The 27,765-nt window shown below is 40.2% G+C and overlaps 1 protein-coding gene across 2 annotated transcripts; it reads left to right on the top strand.

Annotated features, from left to right (window-relative positions):
* Positions 1 to 470: 470 nt before the first annotated feature.
* nectin1a (nectin cell adhesion molecule 1a) lies at positions 471 to 27,765 on the top strand. Of its 2 annotated transcripts, none has more exons than XM_085289008.1 (10): positions 471 to 838; positions 12,042 to 12,154; positions 19,409 to 19,667; positions 21,001 to 21,118; positions 21,677 to 21,858; positions 21,960 to 22,077; positions 22,938 to 23,089; positions 23,281 to 23,413; positions 23,517 to 23,577; positions 25,046 to 26,864. In XM_085289008.1, the coding sequence occupies exons 1-10, from the start codon at positions 781 to 783 to the stop codon at positions 25,082 to 25,084; spliced, it is 1,233 nt and encodes a 410-aa protein (XP_085145134.1). In that variant the 5' UTR covers positions 471 to 780; the 3' UTR covers positions 25,085 to 26,864. The 2 variants fall into 2 exon arrangements, with proteins under 2 accessions (XP_085145134.1, XP_085145133.1); XM_085289007.1 differs by having other exon boundaries at positions 472 to 838; positions 26,722 to 27,765.

Here is a 27,765-nt window from a genome sequence, read left to right as displayed (position 1 = left end):
GACTGGATTAAAATGGGTGAAAAAGAAGAAAGACTTTAGAAGAAGTCTGCCTTCTTAAAATATAAATATATATTTATATACATACAGGAAAATATAAAGTAAAATAAAGAGACAGCACAAATCAGTTGGAACATTTTTTTCCTGCAAAACCTAGGCTCCATTATTATTAACTGATTGCTTAATTCAAAAGGTAGCATACAGTATAGACTACAAATGTAACTGTGGCTGTATCAATGTGTGCGGTTTCAGCTCACTGTTAAAGGAGGGTTGGCAGGGGTAAGTCCCCCCGGACCACAATTGCTGAAGCTCTGCTTCTGTCCTAGCGCTTAATTGCGTCAACTGAGAGTGCTCATTTAAAATAGGATGTACACACTAACAGTTTACGCTGCTCAGCCCTCACACAGTGGCAGATATCTGTCAGGCGGGACTGGGGGTAGGCTCTCTCGGAAATAATCTGCCCACGCGTTAAGCTGCTTTATCCCCGCCAAGCCTCGGTCGGACAGAGACGCCGCAGCTCCGCTCGCAGTCACAGCCTCAATTAGAAGAGGGGGGCAGAGAAAGGAAAAGTGACCAAAGGTGCGGAGCAAGTTTGAGAAATCGTTTTCTTTTTTCAGGATAACTGTGTGAATCAGAAGTGTGCGCTGCTGTTTGCTCGGATACATGACTGGACTCAGACAGACGCTCCTGAAGTCGAACCTACTGCTGTCTGGGAGGCAGGAGGCGTAAAACAAGTTAACAGAGGGAATTTAATAGCCACAGCCAGACGCTGGCAAGGGTGGCATGGGCATGGAAAAGGCTGGAGTGTGGATATTCCTGATAACAGCTTTTTTTAATCCAGGTGAGCTACTCTGCTTTTACAAAAGCCCGTTAATTAATGTTAATGTGATCCCGGTTCTGCTCAACCAGGTGAAAGAAGTGCTGTGTGATCATGCGAATTTTGATGTCGATCCGCTACCTGTATTGCCGACACCAAAACCGATACTTTGAACCTGTAGAGGCAGCTGTAATTTAAGAGATGAATCAGTCAGTTTGCTAATTCTGAACACAATTTAATGACTACTAAATCACTGTGATTTTTACTTTCTACGATAATTAGTTAACAGCATAAAAGCACACATTTCAGGTTCATGTACATCACAGTCAACATAAAAGGGTTCATAAAGTACTGGACTGATCATGCTAATATCAATTCAGTACCAATACTAGCATTGGTTTCGATACTGCCGATTTTTGGATTGATCTGCCCAACTCGAGGTGAAAATCATGATTTCTCCGCTCTATGGCGATCCCAGTGAATGGGATGAAGTCAAAAAAACAAACTCATTTAATATAAACAGGTTAACCCAAAAGATAGAGAACTAACATGATTTTCAGAGCTTTATGATATTTATAAACCCTTTATAAAACAGAGAATTAACACATCTCTGTTGTTTTATTAATGCACTTTTATTTTGGGTTGCCAGGTTGTGGATGGTTATTACTTCTGCTAAATATTAGTGCATTTTTGTATGCGTATACACCAGGTGGATATATTAATACCCATTACCATTAATTCTAGCATCATAAAGAGTTTGCATGTTGCATTAAAGGCAGAAATAATCTAGACATATTTGTTGCACCCCGGATCTTTTTTTCCCCACTGTGATTGACACGTTCACAGCCTGAAACTCCACTCTCATCTGCCCGTTTAAGTCTTTTCATCTGTCAAACCACAATCAGCAGTGATCAACTCCACAGGAAGTTGTACACAATGTCAGCAGGTGCGCTGCTGCAATCACACTAAAAACACAGGTGCCAGCAGAGAAAGTGTGCCACATATAAATGTGTGTATGTGTTTGGATGAACGGAGTAACTCTTGCTTTACTGTAACAGGTGCAGCGGTGTAATCACACTAAGCTAGGGCCAAACATACAGCTGTCATAAGAGTTGTGGTCTTGTAATATTGAAGCAGAGGGTGGGTGGGACCGAGGTATATATATTGCGTAATGGCAAAAGCTATTGTGGCTGCATATGGACGCTGAGCTGCTGTGATTGCTTTTTTCGCTCGTTCAGTGATAAACCCCCCAACTCCTGTGTGAGCTGAGCAGTAGTTTGCCTGTGTGCATACATGTGTTATTAGTGAGTATGAGGCTGGTGCATGTGTGCAGGATTGTCATGCTGAAGGCCAGAGCTGTGGATTAGAGCAGGGAGCAGAAGGGTGTAACAAGTTGATTGCTGCCAAGTCCCAGCCGGCTGACTGTTGCTGCAGTGTATCTGTCTTTTCTCTGGGCTCATGCAGACTCAGAGCACCTCTGCAGGTCTGTCAGATGGTGTAGGATGTCACCAGGCTGATGTGAGTGCTGTCGCCACACTGTCCCCCCCTTTTGGAATATAAAAGTTTGAAATCCGTGTCTGCGGACTGACACAAAAAAAGGCTGAGTGAGACCAACAAATAGACATCCTCATGAATTCTAGCATAATCCACTGTCCACAGCTGGAACACACAGACGCTACCCCACAAAAATAATCCATCACAAACACACAGCCCGTCTGTTCCCTCCAGTTTTTTTTCCTTTCTCTTCTGTGTACCCCTTTCTCATTAGAGTCTGCAAATATTACGGCTCCCCCCCGCCGTCCCCCATTGTCTCTCAAACATTTGCTCTTCCTTCACAGTTATTTTCCTCATTTCTCAGCATCTACCTCCCCCTCTTGGCTCTGTGTTCTCCTTTCATGTCTCAAACACAGATGCAGCAGCCATCATAATCCTTCATGAACTGCCCGCTGAACACCGGCCAAGCGTACTCTCCACGTTCCTGCGCTGCCACAGGGATTACACACTCGCATAGACACAAACATGTGTGGGTGTGTATTACACGCGCACAAACACACGTGCACACAAATTCCAAACAAACACAATGAGAGCTTATAATCGATCTGGGGGGAAATTAAAGAGAAGTTGTTGTTTTTTCATTTCATATTAGACAGAAATGGGCTGGAGCTCACACAGTTTAGTAAATGGAGTAAATGGAGGTCTACAAGTCAGTTTGATGCTGTGCAACCTTTTTGTTGGTGCTGCTGTGTGAATTTACATATAGTGGCATATATCATATCATATATGTTACTGTCAGGCCACCTGTAGTATGCACAAGGCAGGCTTCGGTGTGAGTGTTGTGTGTTTTTGTGCATGAGCACTCTACCTTTTAAAGAGGGCCTCTTTAAAAGTCTCACTATATTAGTTTTTTAATATCTGATTGACTTGAAATTTTGAACTTTTTATAGTAAATTTTGGCATAAAAAATGGACTTAGTGTCAGTCAAACCCCCAAAAAGAGAGAGGGAAATAGTTTGGTTTTCCTCTTTTGCCAGTTTAATCAGTCAAATGATTTTACAATGTGAATATACAATAATAAAAAAGAGACACAAATAGAGTGTATAATCCCCGATCAATCACAGATTTGATGGCCTAAAGATTAAACTGCTAATCTGTCCTCTTCCTCTGTCACATCAGGTCAGTTTTTTTCTTCTGGGTAGCAAAACACTGCAGCTTACTGCAGAAATCTTTATTAACAGAACCACGGCAGGTGATGAGATCAGTCTGAGTTTTTTTTAAACTCTCAGACACATGTTTGTAGTTACTTTATCTCTTTGGTATTGAGTTTGATCTCTGTGAACCAGTCATTCACAGAGATCATTTCATGAGTTAACCATAAGTCAGAAAGTTGTTTAACTGCAATTGAATGTTTAACTTGACCAAAATTGTAAAATAATTTACTGCTACCATAACTACAGATTTATGGCTACTGGTTGCTGCAGAGGTACTTTAAATTTAATGTATTGTCACATTAGGTCATTGTTTTTCATTGGTTTTGTGGTTTCAGACAGACTTTAGGAGTTGTTTTAATTAGAGTTTCAATAATTAGCAATCTCTTTAGGGCTGTATTTTACTGGTTGCTTACAAAAGGTTGGTGGGTCACTTCCAGCCGGAGACACAAATCCCCTTTGGGGTTGTGTCAGGAAGGGCATCCGGTTTAAACTGCTGTCAGATCAAACATGGAGAGCGACCTGTTTGGGCGACCCCTTGTGACAAGGGAACAACGGGGAAAAAAGGCAGCTCTAAAGAAAACAGAGATCAGCATTTTTACAGGAACTTAAAGTAATTACAGCAACAACTTGTACAATAATAAAACTCATGCTTGAACTGTTAATTAAGAGATTGATCGTGATAATACTCTTCCTTTCTTCCTTATTTTTTAAAAGCCTTCTACAACACCTGCAGGCACCTCTATTTTGAATTGTCACACATACAAGAAAATGTTCAAATTAGCCTCTCACGTAATGGCGCAGAAAGATGGGGATATCCACTCAGGATGCGAGGGAAAGGTCCAGCATGGTCTGGCTGCACGTTGCACATTCAAGTGTGAAACAATATTGGTATTGTTTTGTGCTTTTCCCATGCTCTTCTGTTGCCCATGCAGTGCTGTTTATGGAGTATTGCCATGTGGAGCTGTGAGGTCATTTCCCATACTCTAAACAATGGAAGAATGTGAATGGACGCAATAGGAAAGAGGAACGTGGGAGAGATGTAGGGCAAATGAGATATGAGTGTGGTGGGTGTGTGTGTGTGTGTGTGTGTGTGTGTGTGTGTGTGTGTGTGTGTGTGTGTGTGTGTGTGTGTGTGTGTGTCAAGTTGGTCTATCGGTTCTTACCTTAAGCCCATAATGAGCTCAGCTGCTCAGCTCAGTAGGGGGTGCTATCAATGGGAGGTGTGTGTGTTAAAAAAAAATCCCACATAAGTGAAAGTGGGTCACGCCATGGATGAAGTTACAATTACACTTTTCAGTGTTACTCGCCGTGTTGTCTCATATTAACCAGATCTGATTAACAGTGAAAGAAAATTGCCCGGTTAAGTGAACTGCAAGAGCAAATCTTAAGCGGTGGGATAAGCAGCAGGTTAAAACTCACTGCTCGACATCTTTGGGGTTAGAAGCAGGAATAATAGGTACATTAAGCAGATCTGTGGGGTCAGGAACCTTTTCTCTAAAAGGAGTCATTTTCATGCATGGAGCTGCAAACTATATGTCGGTTCGACCCAGTATTTTGAGTTTCTTATGTTTTGGTTTATTTTTGCATTATGGATTAGTTCTTATTCTCTGGTGATACTGTTTTGATTATAATTATATTCTGATTCTTTAGTTATCCGATGATGATGATGTTGATGATGACGATGATGATTATTTCTGGTTTAGGTTTTGTTATCTTGCCCTCATGTTTGGTTTAGGTTGCCTGTGCTTAGTCTTCTCTGCCCGTATGTCCCTCTGTCTGTCCATGACATCATTATGCCTGTTTACGAGTCTGTGTCTCTGTCTGTCGTGTGCTTTATTTTGTAGGTCTGTGTCCTATGTCAGTGCGTTCAGCTTTGTGCTCTCCCTGTCTCGTCAGTGTAATCAGCGTCAGCCGTGTCTCCCAGCTGTTTCCTCTTCGCTTCGTTCACCTCTTGTATTTAGTGTCTGTCTTCCCCTACTCGGTGTCGCGTCGTTAACGTCTGTTCACCCTCGCTTCCTCTGTGTGTTCCGTTTGCCAGCCAGCCAGCCTGCCTACCTGCCTGCCTAGTTATTCTGTTCTTCCAGTTTTGTTAGTGTTTTTCTGTTCTGCTTCTTACCAGCAATAAAGCTGTGTTTTGAGTTACTTCCGCCTCAGTGAGTCCTGCATTTTGGGTCCTCTCTTCCTGCCTGCCTACACACAGACATGACACAGGCTTTTTCATGGCACCACCACCAGTGTATATGCCACAGGTTAACCTACCAGTATGCACAACCTCTTTAATCAAAATTATATTTTTAATGCTAAAATAGAATTACTGGGTAAAACTTTATAATAGTGTCACACCATTAAGTGCTATTAAGGTATTAGCAAGTGCTTTATTCATAATTCGGCTTTCTTAAAAGTCAAGTTTGTGACAGATTTCTAAAATATTTGTTTGTTTTTTTGACAGTTGGTCTAATAAATGTGTTAAGCAGTGTATAGTTAAGGCAAAGACTCCTTGTTATCTTTGGCATGAATAATTTCTTGTCACAGCTACTCGAAATGTGTTTCCGCTGCCACATTCGTTTCCAGTCCTAAATGTATTTAGCATACCTTAGCATAATGACTGGAAACAGGGTGCAAGAGTTTTCCTGGCTTATATAGCTGGCTTCCCAGCCCCTCTGTTTATGTACAGTATATATAGTTATGGTACAGTATATTTCCTGAACTGTCTGGCTCACATAAATGTCACCACACATTTCATTCTTCATGATTTTGCAGGCTTTTTCAAAGTTTTAAGTGTGAGTTTAAAGCGCTAACATATGATTGAGCACACCAAAAGATAAATGCTGTGGCATTAGTGAGTCACTTTAGGATCCTTTTAAATGCCATTTACATATTTGTTTATAATTCTTTAGCCATTAGTGGCATTTTTTTTGCGACAAGCTGTTATTTGTTACTTTTAAAAAGCTTTGACTTGAAGTTGAAGACAAATGCTCCATTGTTACCTTTCTGAGGTGCTATATCATAGAATTACATGAAGTAAATGTACTCCATAACCTGTACTTATTCTTGTCGTGCTGTCAGGCCACAAAAAAAATTAAATAAAAATTAAGGGCTGTCGTAGACACATTCTTAATATTGTCATGATCAAATTCTTGTCAACAGTAAATCAAAGAAACAGCAGTTCTAATAATGATTTTTTTTCATTTACCTAAAAACTGGACAGCCAGTGTTGTATCATAGTGATACAGATATTTCATTCTGCAAACACACAGCTTCTTTATTTCTGATGTTCATCTTCCACCAGCTGTGTTTCAATATGTTGATTACCTTGATTCAATATGTTTTCGGGGAAATAGCTTGCATTCACTGGCAACACTTTTGTTAAAATTGAATAGGAGGTGATGGCTGAAATATTACATATTACCATATTTAGAACAAGAATCATGCTTCAGGTTAATAATTATATATATATATATATATATATATATATATAAAAAGTGAGACTCCAGTTACTGTAAAACCATCCAGATAACTCTTGTCTTGACTAAATGGTTAGTTTAGAGCAGACTCTGAAAATAACTATGCATTACTTCAACCAAAGCAGGTTATAAAGATGAGCTGTCTATATGTACAGTAGTAAATGGGTCATAAATTATGTAATGCAAACGCACTTTAATATCCTGAATGCTGTAATCTGACATTGCTGGCCTTCCCCCCTCCTACAGACCCCCCACAAAAGCACACAATGAATTAATGAAAATGACCTTGCAAAGCGCAGTGAACCCCAGCATTAATACAAAACTTGCTAATATCATAAAACACACAGCTGTGTTTGACCATGGAAAGATTTTGTTCATATTGTGCAGTTGGGTCCTCCTAAGAGATCTGTCCAAGCTCTTGAGTGCATGTTTGCATGCAAATGCACAAAAGCCTATTAAATTCTCTGCGGATTGGTTTCTGTAACGTGACAGGAAAATGACAACAGCCTTTTCTCTGTAAATCTGTGTGATTTTGTGTCCCACAAATCAGTGTTCACAATCAAAATTCAGTCTGGCAACGGCTGAAATTGAACATTTGAATGAGGTACTGATTAAATAGCTAAGAGAGGACGGTGAAATTAGACAGCAAATTACCTTTGCTTTATCAACTGTCTTAGTTCCTGATCGCACTGATTCAGCAAGGTGCTGGAAGATGGCTACACTGAGGTCATAAAGGGATGACATGGTCAGCAACATTACTCAAGCAGGCTGGGGTGTTTAAATGACTCATGTGGTGCTCATTTATGCAAAATTTTTGATGCTAATATCCAGATGTTGCAGATGAGATTGGGATTCATGAGACCAGACAACGTTTTTGTTCTATTATCCAAGTTTTGGTGAGCACACAAGAATTATGGCCTCATTTTCCTGTTCTTAGCTGTTAGGAGTGGCATCCCATGTGGTCTAAAGCTGCTGTAGCCCATCTGCATCAAGGCTTGATGTGCATTCAGGGGTGCTCTTCTGCATACTTTAGTTGTAACAAGTGCTTATTTGAGTTACTGTTGCCTGGTGAGCTCATCACTGGACCCACTTCAGTTTGCCTACCAACCTGACATTGGAGTGGATGATGCCATCATCCACCTCCTACATCGTTCCCTCGCTCACCTGGAGACTGCTGGGAGCACTGTGATTTTGGACTACCTCACCGACCGACCACAGTATGTGAGGACTCAGGGCTGTGTGTCGGACAGGGTCATCTGCAGTACGGGGGCCCCACAGGGAACGGTTCTGGCTCCGTTCCTCTTCACCATCTACACTGCAGATTTCTCCCACAACTCCACCCAGTGCTTCCTGCAGAAGTTCTCTGATGACTCTGCAATAGTCGGCCTCATCATTGATGGGGACGACAAGGAGTACAGAGGACTGACTCAGGACTTTGTGGACTGGTGCCAGCTGAACTACCTCCAGATCAATGCCAGTAAAACCAAGGAGCTGGTGGTAGACTTCCGCAGGCACAAGCATCCTCCACTGCAACCACTGAACATCCAAGGTATGGACATTGAGGCTGTGGACAGCTACAGGTACCTTGGTGTTCATCTGAACAACAAACTGGACTGCACTCATGATTCAGAAGCCCTCTACAGGAAAGGGCAGAGCAGGCTGTACCTGCTGCGGAGACTCAGGTCGTTTGGAGTAGAGGGCCCACTCCTGAAGACCTTCTATGACTCTGTGGTGGCCTCAGCCATCTTCTATGGTGTGGTCTGCTGGGGCGGCAGCATCTCTGCTGGGGACAGGAAGAAACTGAACAGGCTGATCCGAAGGGCCAGCTCTGTTCTAGGATGCCCTCTGGACCCAGTGGAGGTGGTGAGTGACAGGAGAATGGCGGCTAAGCTGTCATCCCTGTTGGACGACATCTCCCACCCCATGCAGGAGACTCTGACAGCACTGAGCAGCTACTTCAGTGGGAGACTGTGGCACCCACGGTGTGGGACGGAGAGATTTCGCAGGTCTTTCCTCCCCACTGCTGTCAGACTCCACAACAAAGACTTTTTCAGCTGATCAAACCCTCACACGTGCAATAAGACTGCTATATGTGCAATTCTTGTACAATTCTTCTTCTGACGAAGTTGTACTTTTGTATTTTCTTACTCAGTTGTATATAGCATTTGTATTTCTATTTTATTCTATTGTATATATTATTCTATTCTATTCTATTTTATTCTATTGTATATAGTATTTTATTGCATTCCAGTGTTTTCTAATTTCTGCTACATAACTTTGCACTTTTGCTGTAACAAAACAAATTTCCCACCTGTGGGACTAATAAAGGTCATCTTATCTTATCTTTCTATCACCTCAAGTTAGTCTGGCTACTCTCCTGACCCATCTGACCTCTGACATCAACAACGCCTTTTCCCACTAGATATTTTCTTTTTTCTAGACCATTCTCTATAATCCTTAGAGATGGTGGCGTGGGAAAATCCCAATATATTTTTGAAATACTTAGACCAATCAAATTTCATTCCCATTCTGATGCTCGATTTGAACTTCGGGTGGTCTTAATCATACGTCAGTGTATTTAACTGCTGCAATTTCATTGGCTGTTAGATATTTGAGTTAACAAGCAGTACATAATAAAGTGACTTTTGTGTGCCACTAGGTGACAGTTGTTGTGAATTAGCATTAAATAAATAGAACAGAATTATTGAATTATTGCCCTTAATGTTACCATTTGATTTGCCAGAAACCAGATGTAGTAGAGATGCTACTATCTATTCTTTAATTACAAATTCTCCCCTTTGTATTGCATAATCATCTGTTAGACGAACAGGTGTGCCTAACAAAATCCAGTGAGTGCCTGTGGGATTGTAGCTGCTCAGTTTGTCTCCTTCGTTGTATTTTCTTGTTCATGATGCTCCAAATGTTTTCACTGGATGACAGTGAGCCAACAAACAACCATGTTCCTCCATACCATCGCGTTTGCTGGCTTTTGAACTGTGAGCCGTTAAAGAGTCTGTGCAGTGATTTCCATTGCAGACTCTGGTGATCTCTGGATTTTCTGAGTCCTTTGATGATTTTATGCACAGTAAAATGAAATTCCCAAACCAGCTCTGAAGTTATGTTGAGAAATGCTATTCATCAGTCGTTGAAGCATTTGGTCGCAAACTCTTACCCAGAGTGGTAGAAACGCCTCCCCATCTTTACTTCAGAAAGACTCAGCTTCGCTCAGCTCTGATATTTTTTAGTCTTGTTACACACTTTATCATGCAACAGACTGGCGACCTGTCCAGGGTGTACCCTGTCTCTTGCCCTACGACAGCTGGGATAGGCTCCAGCGCCCCCAGCATCCCTGAAAAGGATAAGTGGAAGCGAATAGATGGATAATGTAACAGCCTATGAAAAAACAAACAAACTGTGAGGTTTATACCAGCAACTTTTTCTATATCCCATTTTTTAAAAATCAGTCCTTAGTATGTGCTTTTCAAAACCCAACAAATTCAGTTGCAGCATTTTAATACATATGAAGATATGTCCAACAAATTATAGGGGTTAAAAGTTTTGCAAATCAGTTTTCTGGTTATCTTGGTCTTAGGCCTTAAATCTGAGCCCTTGCAATTTTGCTTTGCTGGAGATTTTCAGTGCTAAGTGAGTGATTTCCCATGATGCTTAAAGTTCAGAGAGTGGTAAAACTATTTGAAAAGATTCTTAACAGTCCTGATTGAGGCAATTTAGTTTTGAACAATGCTCTGGAGTTCACTTTATGTTGGTAATGAACTGTGTCTACATCAGCAAGATCTCTGGAATTAAATTAGAGATACAGCTGTGTGTTGTTAGCACAGCAATGATAAAGCATGTAACAAGACAGTGCAGTCCAGGAGTAGTAACGCAGCAAATATCACCGGAGCACTATTCGAGCCCTCGGGAGAACCACAAAGCTGTATTCAGTCCTATCAGTTAGTATCTTTATCATAAACCCACTCTACTTCCTAATTCACAGCCACCTCTTTAATCATAAACAGACAGTTGAAATTAAACCTCAGTTCTACTACTTCAATAGATCCAAATGCACACACTCTGAGACTGGCAAGAATAGAACAAACAGAAAGTAAGATTTTAATAAAACAATGATAGGAACTTACAAGCAAATACGAAAGTTATTAGATCCTATTCTGCGCTGCTCCCTTATTCAAAAGCTGGTAAATATGCAGCTGATAGCGCTGCATATTTATTTTGGATTTTTACACTGCACGCCTATTTTTGCATGCCTGGGGATGTTTCACTTATTAGGTGAATTTGTAAATGGTTATTCTTAAGGAGTCACCAAGCTAAGCTGATAATACGTCCAAAGTAAATAAGGAAACCAAAACTAACTAGACTAAGATAACCAAAGGCAGGGAACTGATGAAGATAGATTTTATTTAAAGTTCTAATTATTTTTCTAATGATACTACTCAAAGTGCTTTAGACTACAAGTCCATAACCATATATTCATACAGTACTGTATACACTCCAAGAACTGATTTATTAATTAATTTATTTTCTATGGTAAAAAGTAAACTAAAGCATCTAATGGGCTCTATTCATAACATGAAAATAATGGCCTGCAGAATGAAATATGGCACCTCGTGATCTTGTTTGTTTTCTTCTTCTTTTAATTATTTCAAACACGGAAAGCCCTCCATGTGCAAATTATGTCTACGGTGTCTAATGTACAATGATGGTTTGGTTAGTTAGTAAGTTCCACTAACTAACTTGTACTTGTGTATGTGGTGGGTGTGGCTCTGTGTTGGATTTGTTGAAGGAGATCAGTAAGTCAGTGGGAAAAGTAACAAATCACGCTTATTTTTATCTCTCTCTAATCCACAACCTTCGACCTCAGCTGACCCGTTACGCTGCTGAAATCACCTCTCACAGCTCAGCTCACTTTATGAGCTCAGCATATTTTCTGAGTGTGAACAACTTAAAGCACACCAGTCTAACGCTGTCAGCGTGTATGTTTGTGTGTTTGTTCATGGGAGTGTTTGTGTGTCTTTAACCTCTTCTGCTTCTCCTCTAGGAATAAATGGACAGACTGTGGAAATGGATGATGGGAAGTCAGGGTATGTTGGCTCAAGGGTGGATCTGCTGTGCCGGTTCATTAACAGCTCTCCGCCTGTCAAAATCTCCCAGGTATTAATTGCTCACCTAAATGAATGTACTATGCCAAGTGTATATGGTCCAAAACGTACTAAATCACAAAAACACAGTATATCTGGTCCAGGGGGTGCCTCATTTGTCACCCTCCCATCAAGGATGGCAGATGGCTGCCTCTACTTGGGCCTGGTTCTACTGCAGGTTTCTTCCGGTGAAAAGCTACTTTTTCCTTCCAGCTGTCACTAAATGCTTACTCAGTGTTGATCGTCTGGTTGTTAGCGTTTTCCTTCTATTATTGGAGGGTGTTTACCTTCCAAATAGAGCACCTTTAAATGACTATTAAATGACTATTATTGGCAGTCTTCAAAATTGAATTAAAGACTTTGACAGGTGGGATTGGCTCCAGTCCCCCCTGTGACACTAAAAATGGATCGATAAATGGATGGATGGATATAACAGACAAATAATAATTATCACTGAGATGACAAAACCACAACTATATTTGCAAAACTAAGGCTAAAAGTAGAGTTAGCAGAGGTATAATAAACTCTTAAAATAAGGTTTTTAGAAACAGCCTCTTAAACATTTTAGTAAATGGGACACAAATCCAGTAAAACCTGGAGTAATTCGCCTTTGCATGCAAGCGTGGTGGATATAATAATAATAGTAAACCTCGATCTATTTTCTAAACCGGTTATCCAACCAGGGTCATGAGAGGCTGGAGTCTATTCCAGCTGACATTAAGCAAGCACCAAAGTAACACCCTCGTCAGCCACTTACTCTCACATCCTCACCTATAGCTAATTTAAACTCACCAGTACAAGTATTTATTACGACACAGAACAGGTTCTTACATGGATTTCTCAGTGGTGGTTTTCACAAATAGTAGAAATGCACTAACATTTAACAATAAGATAAGATGTCAGTTTTGTAAACTGCTTTTTATCCTTACAACATTGTCTCTGTAGTAAGAAGTCAATCTAAATCTGTATTTGAAATCTGTATTTGGTTGAATAAAACAAATAAATAAACACTGCTAAATGCAGTCTGTTCCATAGGTATTTGGAAAGTGGTGGAGTTTTCACAACTTTCCGTCTCTTCTCCATCATAGTTATATTTAAATGAATAAGTCAAGATGCATTTGAGGTACAGTTAAGAATTACAGACATTTTTTTAACCCCACGTTCAAAGTTAACTGAGCAAACTGTCATAATTACGCTCATGGATTTTTGTAATCAAGGCAGCACGGTGGCACGGTGGTTAGCACTGTTGCCGCACAGCAAGAAGGTCCTGAGTTCAATTCCACCATCAGGCCGGGGTCTTTCTGTGTAGAGTTTGCATGTTCTCCCCGTGTTTGCGCGGCTTCCTCCCACCGTCCAAAGACATGCAGCTTGTGGGGATAGGTTAATTGGATAATCCAAATTGCCACTAGGTGGGAGTGTGAATGGTTGTCTGTCCCTATGTGTTAGCCCTGCGACAGACTGGCGACCTGTCCAGGATGTACCCCGCCTTTTGCCCTATGACAGCTGGGATAGGCTCCAGTGCCCCCCGTGACCCTGAAAAGGATAAGCGGATGGATGGATGGATTTTTGTAATCACGTGAAGGTAAATCATTTGCAGCCCATGACTGAAACCAAATGCTGATTTTCTTCCTCTGAGATGCTTTATCAGGTTGCTGCTTGTTTATGTGTATTTCTAAATTCAGTTTTATTGCTAGTAAGTGACAGACATGCTTAGTGGAGCGTATCTTGGTTAAAAACAATATATCTTTTCTCCCATATGGAAAAGATATATATAAATCTTATAAAGTTTTTATCTGTCTTGTATGAAACTTGTATGAAAAGCATACAAGAGTGAAAACACATATAAGATCCCTTGAAAAATTATATAATGAAACTTGTATGTTTTGTATACTTACTAAAAAATATATGAAAGTAATGAGAAAGTGGCCACTTTCATGAGTAAATCATGTAAGCCTTAAATGATTTATATATGATTTACTCATGAAAGTGGCCACTTTCATGAGTAAATCATGTAAGCCTTAAATGATTTATATATGATTTGCTCATGAAAGTGGCCACTTTCATGAGCAAATCATATATGTTTTTACTATTTCTTTTCCATATGGGCTAATTGGCTCAGTCATTTTGGGGTCATTATCTTTTTGCACTGCATTTGATTAAATCAGAAAGTGTCATTTCGAAATTCATCCTGCTACTTCTGCCAGCAGTCACATTATAAATAAACACCAGTGAAGCTGTCCGTTTGGCAGCCATACCTGCCCACAACCTCACACACTGACCTAGCAGGTGTGTGAGAATCTCGTGTGCTTCGGATAATGAGCTCTTTCTTTCCTTCTCCCTGCTTTTCTTTTCCCATTATTCTGGTTAAAGCCAGTCTTAGTTTAATCTGTCCAATGAGCGTTGCAGACATCCTGAAAGGTGACTCTAGTTCATAGAGTTTGACTGTAATAAGCATACCACCTTGAGATTGTTCTTGACTTTGTAATAAACAGGAAAACAACTCTACAGTCATCCAGGTCACTTGTGTTCCTGTTTGGTGTTACTGAATTGGCCAGTGTCTTTCAAATAGCTAATTTTAGACACTTCTTAAGTTTCTCTCCTGTCTTTTGTCTTTCCTGCCTAATTTCACCCCATTAGCATCTCTTTGGACCTCATATTGAGAGCATATTGAAATTAACTTCAGACCTTTAGTCTCCTGAATTTATTAGTACTTCTTAGTAGGGCTGGGAGTTGTTTAAAAATATCGATATATTTTTATACAAGATAAGATGTGACAATATCCTTTATATCGATATAGTCTATGTTACGTTATAATTATAGTTGTGGAGCCACAAGTTTGCCTCTCTTTCGTCAACTTTTGTCTTTACGCAACGTTACTCGGCCTCGCCTCTCCTTCACTGAACACAAATCCCCCTCCTTCCCCATCGCTTCACCTGCAGGCAGCGACAAAATGGACACGGCAAATCTCCGTTTGGAGATCCTTAAAAAATGCATCCACCTTGGTCCCTAATGGACATAAATGTCCATTCCCCAAAAAGTGCAATAAAAATATTATGTATTAATATTTTTTTCCACTTTAAATTGGTCAGTCTTTTAAAACTACTTCTCCCTGAAATATTCATATAAAGTTTTAATTATATTTTCGTTGTTTTAACCCTTTAAATCCCAGTTGTATTACATGAGCGCCCTGTTTTTTTAGCCCCAAAAAACAAAAAAACTAAATATTTTCCAAAAAAAACATTTGAAGTAATATTTGATTGTTATTATAATTAGGCCTTTAGATGGGTCAAAGATTGGCACCAAAATTCATTTTGACCTGCCATTATTTTTTTTGCAGGAGCACATTAAAAAATGCATGCCTAAGGACAATTCCCCAAAAAGTGCAATAAAAATATTAAATATTAATTTTTTTTTTCACTTTAAATTGGTCAGTCTTTTAAAACTACTTCTCCCTGAAATATTCATATAAAGTTTTAATTATATTTTCGTTGTTTTAACCCTTTAAATTACAAAAAAACTAAAAAAAAAAACTAAAAAACTAAATATTTTCCCAAAAAACATTTGAAGTAATATTTGATTGTTATTATAATTAGGCCTTTAGATGGTCCAAAGATTGGCACCAAAATTAATTTCGATCTACTTTTAATTTTTTTTCCCGGAGCCCAAAACGGTCTCCAGGCGGTCAATGCTGCTCTTCTAGGCCGAAAATAGTGCTTCTTCCCGGGGTAAGTCGCGACGAAGAACCGGGGCATGTTGCGTGGGACTCCTTTCTCCAGCAGACACGTGCGATACCACGTGACAACAAATACGTCATTTCCTGTTGACTAAAAAAAAAATGCACCCTCTCATGGTCCTAGGGACCAAAAAATGGTCCCGCCCGATCAGCGGGCGAAGCCGCTGCTGCACGCCGGAGATGAGGCTTCATTTCCGGCAGGTCTGTCCAAGCAGCCCGCTGTTTTCCAGCAGAGGTCAAATGTGAAGCAAGGGCGCCACCCGGTGGACAAATAAAAAAATTACAACTCTAAGGCCTGTAGTCCAAAACGAAACCTAAGCTGGAAACCTGACGATCCCTTTGACCGTAATTTTTCTGGCGTGAAAAATAGCGTTTATAATGGGTTTCAATGTGGACATTTTTGTCCAAAGGGACTAAGGTGGATGCATTTCTGTAGCTTAGCCATTTTAGGCTAATTCAATGAATTTACACCACAATTATAAAATATAATTAAAAAGAAAATTCTTTGACAAATTTGGCTATATTCCACTCAACACAGTGAAAATGGTTTAAAATTAAAAATGCAAAAAACAATAAATGTCCCTAAGGACCTCTGAGGGTTTTAACGAGTTACTGCGCATCGCTCCGTGCGTGGGGCTGGACGGCGTCAACGTGTTAACGAGCTAACCACGCTAACGCCATGAAGCCCACAGGGGCTGCACGGCCTAAAATCCTTTCATTCTCTTTAAAAGTTGACAGTGCGCCTTTTGTATGAATTCTGGTTGTGCTTGATGACCGCGAACCGATTTTATGTGGTACACAGCGCTCAGCAATCTGTCAAAAAATGTTTTAGTACGACTTTGGTAAGCTACGGAGCTGCACCGCTTGATGGATTGTCGGAGCATTATGGCTACCGAGGAGCCTCGCGTAGTAATACGAACTAGTGATGTGCGGATCGATCCTGAAATATCGATTCCTCCGATACCAGTTCTAGAATCGATTCTCACATTAAAATATCGATATTTTAGTAATTTAGGGTAAATTTGTAGTTTACCATTAACATGAACACAGTGGAAAGTAACTATATCATTCAGATTGTCTACATTCGAAGGAACTACTTCCTCTTCCACCTTTCATAGTCATGTGCAAAATACGGGTGCATAAATGTCTGCAGCCCCTTGGCGTGCGCACTCACAACAATGGCTGAGCGTAATTGGAGTCATGTGCGGACTATTTTACCTCCACAAACAGCTGAGCTGGTTTGCGATACATGTGGCAAAAAAGTGAGGTGTTGTGGCAACACCACTAACCTTGTCAAACACCTCAGAGTAAATCATATCACAGAATATGACAAGCGTATGTTGAGGCGAACTGAAGAGGAGGAGAGGGACAGGTGCTGCTAGGGCGAGACAGACGTCTCTCATGGAGTCCTTTAGTGCTGCAGGCAGGCAAGGTGTTCAAATAGCGCATAACTTCAGTTTTTTTATTTCTATATGATTAACTCTGCATTATTAAGTGATAAGAACAAGTAATCTGTTGTCCTTTAATCATTATGACACTTAAATTTGAGATACAGTAAATAAAATAAGTTTTTGTACAAAGTATCGGTATCGGATCAGTATCGTCGATACCACCCTGAATTCTACTTCGTATCGGATCGGAAAGGAAATCAGTGGTATTGCACATCACTAATACGTACTCTGCTTCAACGTAATATTACCGTATTGTGTGTGTATAAGGACCATAAATGGCACCTGTTAAGAGACATGCTTAGGAAGCGGATTTCAAACTCCAGGCTGTCAGTCATGCAGTAGAAGTTGGGAACAGAGCAGCTGTGAAATCTGTCTCTTTGTTATTATGCTCAGCGTCTTTTAGTTTATATTTTGACTGCACAATTGTGAGCTCTTTGTTATACACAAAACCAACATAGTTTTCTTTTATTTATGGAGCCTTATTATTTAATAAATGCTCACAATTTATTTTTGAGTAATTCTTTTCATGCACATCTATGCTGTATGTTAATAAAAGTGCCCGTGTGACATCTGGGACACAGCTTTGACTAAGAACTCTCTTTTTGTTCTTACTTTATGGCTTTAAAAAAATATCAAGATATGAATTTTGGGTCATATCGCCCAGCCCTACTTCTTACCGCTAAGTTGTTCAGTGGGTGTTGTTCCTGAAAAGATGGGGCACTATGTAAAATGGGTTTAGTTAACAGTTAATGTAATGTTATTGAATATTTTGATCACATCCTGATTATTTGGATCCAGATTATTAACTGGATTTTGGACCTCCTAACAGACTGACCACGTGGTGAGGATGGGGAGCAGAGTCTCCTCTGAGCTAACAATCAGCACAGGATCACCACAGGGCTGTTGTCTCAGCACTAAACTCTTCACAACACTGTCATCATCAAGTACGCTAATGGCATCACCATCCTCGGGCTCATAAAAGGTGGGGGATGAGTCTGCATATAGGGACTTGGTTAAAAACAATGTCTACAGAGAGGAGAATAACCTCCTCCTCCTTAACATAAAAAAAACATCAAATAATTGCAGACTTCAGAAAACACCCCCCGCTTCTATAGCCATCAATAGGACTGAGGTAATGAGAGCCGACAGCCACAAGTTCTTTGGTTTTCATGTGACATTGACTATGACTGTAAACATCACAGCAACAGTGAAAAAGCTCCAGCAGCAGCAGCTTTATTTCATCATGCTGCTCAGGAAGGCAGAAGTGAGCATTCATGCCCTCACTCAAGCTTACAGAGAACTGATGGACAGCATCCTGACTCCTGGCATTACTGTCTGGTACAGAAACACCACCCAGGCCGAGAGGAAGGCTCTCCAGAGAGTCATAAAGACTGCAGAGGGATTATAAGGCTTCATCTTCCATCAATGAAACAAACCACTGTAAGATAAGAGCACTTCATATCATCAGAGACATCCCCATCCTTAATAACAATAAAAAAACAATCAGCACACAGCCTGAGACGCAGCACAGCAGACACAGCACACTTCCACTACAGCTTCGCTCCTGCCACAATCAGAATGATGGCAAGAAACAAAATAAGGACTGACTAAAATACACACAAGTGTAATAAACATTTCCATAGCATGCAATATGTTTTCATACTATAGTTATTTAAGTGTTTATAGTAATTTACAGTGACTTGCTGTTCCTTAAACTTGGAATAACTTGAAATATTGCCCCTTAATTGATCTTTGTTTTATTTAGCTTTGACTCTAATCGCTGCTCAATGTCTCTAGTATGTGGCAAATAAAGATTTTTTAATCTATCTTTTCTGATTTGATTTAATTTTAAATACGTTATGATGTACAGGGATACAATTACAAAACTTGTGCCACTGTCTAAAAAATTATGGGCCTGACCCAAGTGGGATAAACTCATTTCCTACAATAGGAATGTTGCCTCAAATCATATTTGTTGTGTGACATCTGTGGCTCATCTAAGATCTTTCAAACTTGAGCAGTATGATGTTCTCCGTCATGTCAGGCATCTTTTCTCCATCGTGAATCATCCTTCTTTCTTTAGGTAACATGGCAGAAACTGGTGAACGGCACAAAGCAGAACGTGGCAATAGCAAATCCATCCCTGGGTGTGTCTGTGGCCCCGCCCTACAGGGACCGCGTTACCTTCAAGAACGCAGCGGTGAGGCGACGAACTCCCACTCTTGAAGACACCACCATCACTTTCTCTTCACTTCGCCTCTCTGATGAGGCCACCTACATCTGCGAATACACCACCTTCCCCGCAGGAAACCGAGAGAACACAGTGAACCTGACTGTCTACGGTAAGGCAGACCTTTGATGGATGATCTGTCGGTGTAGCACAGGTGGATTGCCATCCTCCATCCTTGACAGGAGATGCTGGACGTAAAATTGTTAGAGTTATGATAAGCATAAAAGGTTCAGGACTTTAGAAACTGTAGACTCATGAACAAAAACTTGTAACGTGAGGTCCATATTCAAATGCATCTACTCCTCATATTTCTCTAATTTTAACAGACAACATCAATCGCTGTCATCATGTATCTGCCAGCAGGAAAACCAATATGAATGTCAGAGATGATGTGTTTGGTTATTTGAATATTTAGAGTGCCAGTGTATTGCTCTCTTAAAAATATCAACAGTCCCACCGTCCTTTAAGCTGCTTATTACAGAGTTTTTTGATTATCTGAACACTCACAGTCAGACATGCCAGGACATTTGAAGACATCATATTCAAATCAAGAAACAACCCAACTATTTCATAATTTTGTTTGGCCTAAATAAAATTAAAAAAAAGTATCATCAGTGCACCGTTTAAAAAAAAAAAATCCTGTTTTACTAGGCGGTTCTTTATTCATCTGTAACAAGTTTAGTTTTTTTCAAGGTCGAGAATGCACTGTCGCACTCATTTCTTCATTCATATAACAGAAGTTTTCTTGATTGATTTTGTTACTTTCCTAAATATACAGTGTAAACCAGCTTTCAGGTGACTGCTGTCGATACGCTATATGAACGAAAGCTTTCGCTTAATCGTTAAATTCAGGTGTTTTCATCCATACACTTAGCCTCTGCAAACATTTGTGAAAGAATCGGTTGTTCTTAAGGTGTTAAGGAAACACAGCAACTCTGGAAAAAAAGAGCCAGACCACGTAAAGCAGGGGTGTCGAACTCCAGGCCTCGAGGGCCGGTGTCCTGCAGGTTTTAGATCTCACCCTGGGTCAACACACCTGAATCAAATGATTACTTCATTCATTAGCAGGCATCTGGAGAACTTCAAGACATGTTGAGGAGGTCATTTAGCCATTTGAATCAGCTGTGTTGGATCAAGGACACATCTAAAACCTGCAGGACACCGGCCCTCGAGGCCTGGAGTTTGACACCTGTGACGTAAAGAATCACAAGTCGCTGAGTATTGAGCTCCATAGTGCATAAAAGTTGCTGACTCAGTAACTCCAGAGCTCCAAACCTCCTCTTACATTGACATCAGCACAAAAACTGTGTGCTGGGAGCTTCATGGCTCCTGTACATGTAACGTGTGGCCCGGTACTTTTGTCTATACAGTTTATATAAGGTCAAAGCCATAGTTTTACTTATCAGCACTTTCATCAAACATTGTGTTGTATTACATTTTCACAGTTCGCCCAACAACTCAGATGAGTCTGTCCACACCAACACTGGTGGCTCGTTCATCCAACCTAAAAACTCCAGTGGCTACCTGCGTCTCTTCCAATGGAAAGCCACCCGGTACAATCAGGTGTGTGGGAATTCACTTTTCCTTTTCACAGCGTGCTGTCCTCTGATTAAGGTTTGCCTTTGTCATCTTCAGATAATGGTAAATAGCCTGTATTTATATAGCGCTTTACTAGTCCCTAAGGACCCCAAAGCGCTTTACATATCCAGTCATCCACCCATTCACACACACATTCGCACACTGGTGATGGCAAGCTACATTGTAGCCACAGCCACCCTGGGGCGCACTGACAGAGGCGAGGCTGCCGGACACTGGCGCCACCGGGCCCTCTGACCACCACCAGTAGGCAACGGGTGAAGTGTCTTGCCCAAGGACACAACGACCGAGACTGTCCAAGCCGGGGCTCAAACCGGCAACCTTCCGATTGCAAGGCGAACTCCCAACTCTTGAGCCACGATCGCCCCAGATAATGAGAGTGTTACTGCTAAATCTGTCTCATCTCCATGCTTTCCTCTTTTTAAAAACTTCTACTTTTTGTCCACTAAAATAAACATTTAGGTTACATTTACTGCATACACATGTATTTGTGCATCTCCATTAAGTCCTCACTGATGTGAGCAGGTGGGAGACCAGGGTACCTGGAGAAGTGACCACCCGAGAGTACAGGAACTCAGACGGGACATTCACGGTTCAGAGCGACTACATTTTGGTGCCCAGCAAAGAAACGCACAAAGAGACACTCACCTGCGTCACCACCTACAACGAGGAAGTCTACACTGACAGCGTCACCCTCGATATTCAGTGTAGGCCTCTTTTAAACCTAACAACCACATGACAGTACAGGCACTGAGAGCTTTTGTTGTGATAGTATTGCCAGCTAAATGTTTGTGCATGTGTGCGACAGATGAGCCAGATGTTTTAGTGGATGGGTTTGATGGAAACTGGTACCTGAACCGAGACAATGTTCAGCTGAGCTGCATAGCTGATGCCAACCCGGCCGTCTCTCTGTATCAGTGGAGAGTGTGAGTATAGCTCTAACATTTATTTTCTTACTTTCAGCACTCATGCAGCAGAGAGCAGATCATTTTCACTGGCTTCACCAGCGTGGTGTCTGAGTGTGATTCCAGCTTCTGCTTATGCATTATATTAAACTGCCATTTGACTGATTAATAGTCACAAACACCATGTAAACTCTTTATACTATTGACCAAATTACAATAGTGTCAATTTAATTCAGTTTAGCTCATTTTTATGCCATCTTGGGTGTAATGGCCGACCTAACAGCTCATTCAAGAGCTATATTTTTATTTGTCACAGAAACCCTGTCCCACAGCGATGTAAGCAGGCTTTTATATAAAGAACCAGTTCAAATAATATAGACTGAATGTAACTTTTAAACTCTTGCGAGCCCTGAAGTGAGGTTCCCTCTTGGTTTTATTTCTTTCCCTTTTAGCTTCCTACGATAAAAGCATTCTTTCTTCCTTTTCTGGGGAGAGTTTACGTAGTGGTCTCTGTTGTCCTACTAGTCACCGTTTTAGCTCCAGATAGCTCCAGGAGAAACCTGTTTTGATTCAACAAGTCTTCATTTTCCTGGGAGATTTCATATCCAGTGGCAAATAGTGGTAGTGAGGCTTATAAGAACAGAAGGTGTTTTTATAATTTAGCTTCCACATAGGGAGATCAGAATCCGCTTCATAATTAAAAAGTTAAAGCCTAACAGCTGCTGCTGAGTGTCTAAGAAACATTGTAATATCTGGTCGTAGTTTATCAGTTACACAGGAGTCTATTATTCCTAACGGCTTTATATATTTTTGTAGCTTCTGTTTTGTGGTGTACTCCTGGGTTTGTAAACTTTGATTTCACACCACTGTGTACTGTTCAGGATTAATGGCACCATCCCGAGCAATGCTGAGATCCGAGACAACGTCCTTACCTTTAAAGGGCCGGTCACATATGACCTGCAGGGAATCTACGTGTGCGATGCAACGAACAGCATCGGGACAAGATCGGGCTCCGTGGAGGTCAGCGTTTTAGGTAAGATTACATGAATTTGTCTGAAATTCAACATTACTACTTCTGATATTGTTAATGCTATTAATAATAGTAATATATAACACTCCTTCAGAAACAAGGTTTTGCTTACTGCTTTACACTCAAATTTTCCGTGCTGCACAGTTTTTGGAGCTTTTCCTTAAAAGTGTGTTGTTGGGTTTTTTTTTCTGCAGAAAAACCATTACCGCAGATCGCAACGAGTGATGTCATCAGCGTAATCGCCTTATTATTGGCTGCTGGAGTGCTCCTGGGCATTACTATCACAGTCCTGGTGCTTAAAATAAGAAGTAGAAAGTACGACGCCTCGTACGTAAACAGCTCTCCATCTTTTTGCTTCACACGTGCCTGTTTTTTACGACACAGTTTAAAACCTTTAATACATCACTTATTTTGTTTTCTGCTTGATCAGTGACTCTCCATCCAGAAAATTGTCCCAGCCAATAAGAAAAAGGCCAGCAGATGACGTCCAGGTAACGTTTGCACTGAGTGGAATTTAGATAGCACATATTTAAAAAGTTTGTAAAATGTCCACAGGGATTTGGCTAATCCACTAATAAAATAGAAATAAAAATAAAATTGTTCCGGGCCACTACTGAGAGGACAGAAACTTCAGTGAGGACTTTTATGTCGTAAAGTATGTACCTATAGTTCAGGATTTGTACTAGCTTAGATACAATTACCCCTTATTTCTTCATGTTTTCCTTCCAAGAAGACAGACTTGTTTTTTTAAGTAAGTAAGTAAGTAAGTAAGTAAGTAAACTTTATTTATTAAGCGCTTTTCACAGACAGACAATCACAAAGCGCTGTACACAAATATTAAAATAAACAATAAATTCAATAGACATTATATACAATGTAAAAGATCAAATGTAAAAAATGTAAAAAATATAAAATATGTAGATCAACAAAAGGCTTGTTTGAACAGAAGAGTTTTTAACTGTTTTTTAAAAGAATCCACAGAGTCAAGCAAACGTAATTGTAGTGGTAAACTGTTCCACAGCCAGTGGGCTTGAGCAAGTTTTCCAGGTTCATAAAGGCCTTTTAAAGCTTTTCTTTGCTGCTTTTTCCACTGTTCATGACCATTTTTAGAGGAATTATTTGTTTGTTTGTTAAACCACTTAACACCGACTGAGTCATTCAAGCTTAAAAAAAGTCACTTAACTCAAGGGATAAACCAGTGTTGAGTGTACACACTGGTTCAAAAGAAAGAACCAATTTTAAATTGTACTGTTAGACACTTTATTACCAGCAGCCCCCCCTCAATTTAGTTATTTGAATGTCAACCTTAACACAGTTTGACAGGCATAAAATAGTAATTTGGCATCTAGATGATCCCCAAATAGGTTTTAGCCAAAAACTTTGATTGGTGTGCAGTATGTTCTCAGGAAATTTCAAGTAACTGGACAAGTGGAAGACAACAGAAGACCTGAAAACTATTTACAGCAGATAAACAGTATCTGACGCCGCTTTCTTAAGAAACAGGAAGAAAAATCCAGCAAAAACATGACACAGGAGCTGGGAGATGCATCTGGCCCCTCTCTTGAATAGTTTTCTGTTCACTGACGCCTCATCAGGATTGGTCTCAGTGGAAGTGTGGATGTTAAGAAGCTATTCTTAATGAAGGGAAACAGGGAGAAAAGGGTGGCGGTATGCCACATTACACAAGAACTGGCCTGAAAATCAGTGTCAAATTTAAAAATGTCATTAGATATCAGGTCAGGATAGAGGTACAGTGACTGTCTTCAGCCATCTGTAAAACATTGTGGAGGTTCTGTCACGGTTCAAAGCTGCATTTCAGCCAGTGGTGAACATAGATTATAGTAGATAGAAAAACATGAACATAGCAAATGACCACAAACACACTTCCAATTCTATCAAAAGCATACCTGGATAGAAAAACACAGCGGAGCACTATCAGTCATGGATTGTCCTCCCCAGACCCTGGACATCAGCATTAGCCGCGTGGGGTCATCCTGACAGAGAACGGAGGAAAAGCCAGCCGACATCCAAAGAAGAGCTTTGAGTACCCTTCAAGAAGCTTAAAGAATTATTCCTGAAGACTAATTAAGGAAATTACAATAAAGTTTGACTGAGAGTGTTCAGGCTATGTTGAAGAGTAAAGGCAGTCATACTAAATACTGACTGTAAATCTTATTAGAATTGTACAAACTCTGTTTTTGCCTTATATGCCTTATTTATGTATTTCCATGTAAGTTTGTACCTGTTTCCCATCTTCCTTCACTGAAAAAAAGACCATGTTGGATTTACTTAATTCAATAGTGGACATTGGTGGCACACAGTTGTTTTGCTTTGGCAGAAACTTAAACAACTTAGTTAAATCAACATAACTTATTCATATTCAATAAACCTGTGCATTTTGTGTTGATTAAACAGGATTGAAACATGTGTAGATGAAGTAAGTTGAACTCCTGGAATATTTTAATCGTTCACAATTTTGTCATTTTATTCCAAAACTATTCAATAGCTTTTACCCCAGTACTATGTGGTCACTTAAATACTACATGTTATCTTCATATTATATAATGTTCAACAAAGTCTAGAGTCTGGTTAACATAAACATTAAATGGATTTAATGTGTGTTAGCCCTGCGACAGACTGGCGACCTGTCCAGGGTGTACCCTGCCTCTCGCCCTATGACAGCTGGGATAGGCTCCAGCGCCCCCCGCGACCCTGAAAAGGATAAGCGGAAGCGAATGGATGGATGGATGGATGGATGGATGGATTTACAGCAATTACCTTCCTCCTATCTTTATACAAGTTGGAGGGGTGGCTGGGGCATAACCTTGAAGTGATAGATTAAGAGGCAGGGTACACCTTGGACAGCTCACCAGTCTATCAAGTAGAGACAAACAACCATTCATGGGCAATTTGGAATTAACCTAACTCTAATAATTGCATGATTTTTAACTGTGGGAGGAAACCAGAATACCCAGAGAGAACCCAGTGCAAACTAGCCAGATTGCAGATTTGAACCCAGGACCTTCTTGCTGTGAGACAACAAAATTGACAAAAGTTTGAAATCTCATGTGATCTTGTGAATTTCATAAGTCCAGCAACTAGCCACTCTTACTAGATTGTATCATGTCATCTCAACAAGAACAAATTAAGGTGTTGAATTTCATACAAATCCTACATGATTTAATTACGTTCACCATAGAAACATGAAATTATTTTGTTCAAATTACAAGTTAGACTTTTGTAAATGTAACAATCACCCAGCCTTCAGCGGCTGCTCGACTTGACTGAGATGGATGCCTTCCTCAAACCACGATCCAAAGCCGTCGAGATGAAATCACATGCAGTGTCGCGAGATTTAACATTGCTATATTATTGACTTACTTACTCACTCGAACATGATATGAACAATTTAATATACCATCTCTGCATATAATGCAGTTTCTACACTATACTGTATCTACACTTCACTTTAAAGCATCAGGCAATTGTGTTGAATACACGCAAGATGCTTACATAAATCCAAGAGATGGGCAATCCCTTTTTTTCAGTGTAGTGAAATTTAAACCCCCCCCCACAGATGATTCACGACTCACAATACTGTAGATCTTTAATAAACACGCCTCCTTTCTTCACAGCATTCAGCACGGTTTTACGAAGAGCTTCCAAGCACAGCTGACTATGTGAGCTACAGACTGGCCTGTAACAAAGAGGATTACCCAGAGCCCTACTCCCCTCCAATCAACCCTCCTCTTACATTTCTTCCCCAGCACCCCTACCACTCTACTCCTCCAAACCCTGCAACGACCATCAGCAGCACCGCCGCATCAGGAAACACCTTCTCTCCTCCTTCACACACCACTGCCATCTTTAAATACCCCTCTGTACCAGGTCTGTCCTCTCCTCCCCCAGGAGTAGCAGCGTACACTTTTCCCAAAGAGCAGTATGTCTGAAACGACATCAGCGAAACGACACGAATGAAAAAAAACAAAAAAAAACCCAAACATATTTAACCTGACTGGACTATGGGGCAGTGTCTCTGCACCACTGAGGATAAGGACAATAAAGGTTTGGCTATTGGACTTTGAATTAAGGCCAGTTTGGAAACATTTTCTCTCTTTGTCCTGATTTATTGTGCTCTACTTGTTCAATGAAAAAAGGAAGGCTGTGACCCTTAAAGGTGAATTGAATTTCTTTTGAAAAATGTCTATTTCATGGTTGTATTAGATTTTGATTATATCAAACTGAATGGATGGGGTTATCTCTTGATGTGGTTGATTACTTACTTTATCCTCTATAGCATCATTTTGTAAAAAAAAAAAAAAAAGAAAAGAAAAAAAAAGGAAAAAAATAAAGAAAAGAAAAGAGGAAAAAGTAAATGGAAACAAAAAGAAAAAAGAAAATACAGTTTCCTACTTGATATTTGATTCCCATTGTCTTCATCCCGTGGAACAACAGATATTACCTTTTGATTTTACCTCTTGGTTTAATGTAATACTACTGCTGTGCTTGTATTTTGTATAATCTACCTTTTTTTCTATGTAAAGAAAAATGTTTTTATTTACTGAGGAGATTATGTGATGATTTGTAAAGTTGATGTTTTTATTTGTGGTATCTGTGGGTTTTAGCATTCATTGACACTGGTTGTTATTTTGTTAAATAAAAATGATCACATAAATGTG

Source organism: Mchenga conophoros, linkage group LG10 (assembly GCF_057382185.1).
Source record: "Mchenga conophoros isolate Kocher_MC1m ecotype Shallow Benthic linkage group LG10, M_conophoros_male_GT1.1, whole genome shotgun sequence".
Classification (NCBI taxonomy): Eukaryota; Metazoa; Chordata; class Actinopteri; order Cichliformes; family Cichlidae; genus Mchenga; species Mchenga conophoros.
The sequence above is the reverse complement of the archived record's forward strand: the minus strand, read 5'-3'. Positions and strand labels throughout refer to the sequence as shown.

Coding starts and splice junctions, on each gene's coding strand:
- nectin1a (XM_085289007.1), top strand. CDS start 781: ATGGGCATGGAAAAGGCTGGAGTGTGGATATTCCTGATAACAGCTTTT. Junction 21,859..21,959: donor CGTCACCCTCGATATTCAGT/GTAGGCCTCTTT, acceptor TGTGTGCGACAG/ATGAGCCAGATGTTTTAGTG. Junction 23,090..23,280: donor CGTGGAGGTCAGCGTTTTAG/GTAAGATTACAT, acceptor TTTTTTCTGCAG/AAAAACCATTACCGCAGATC.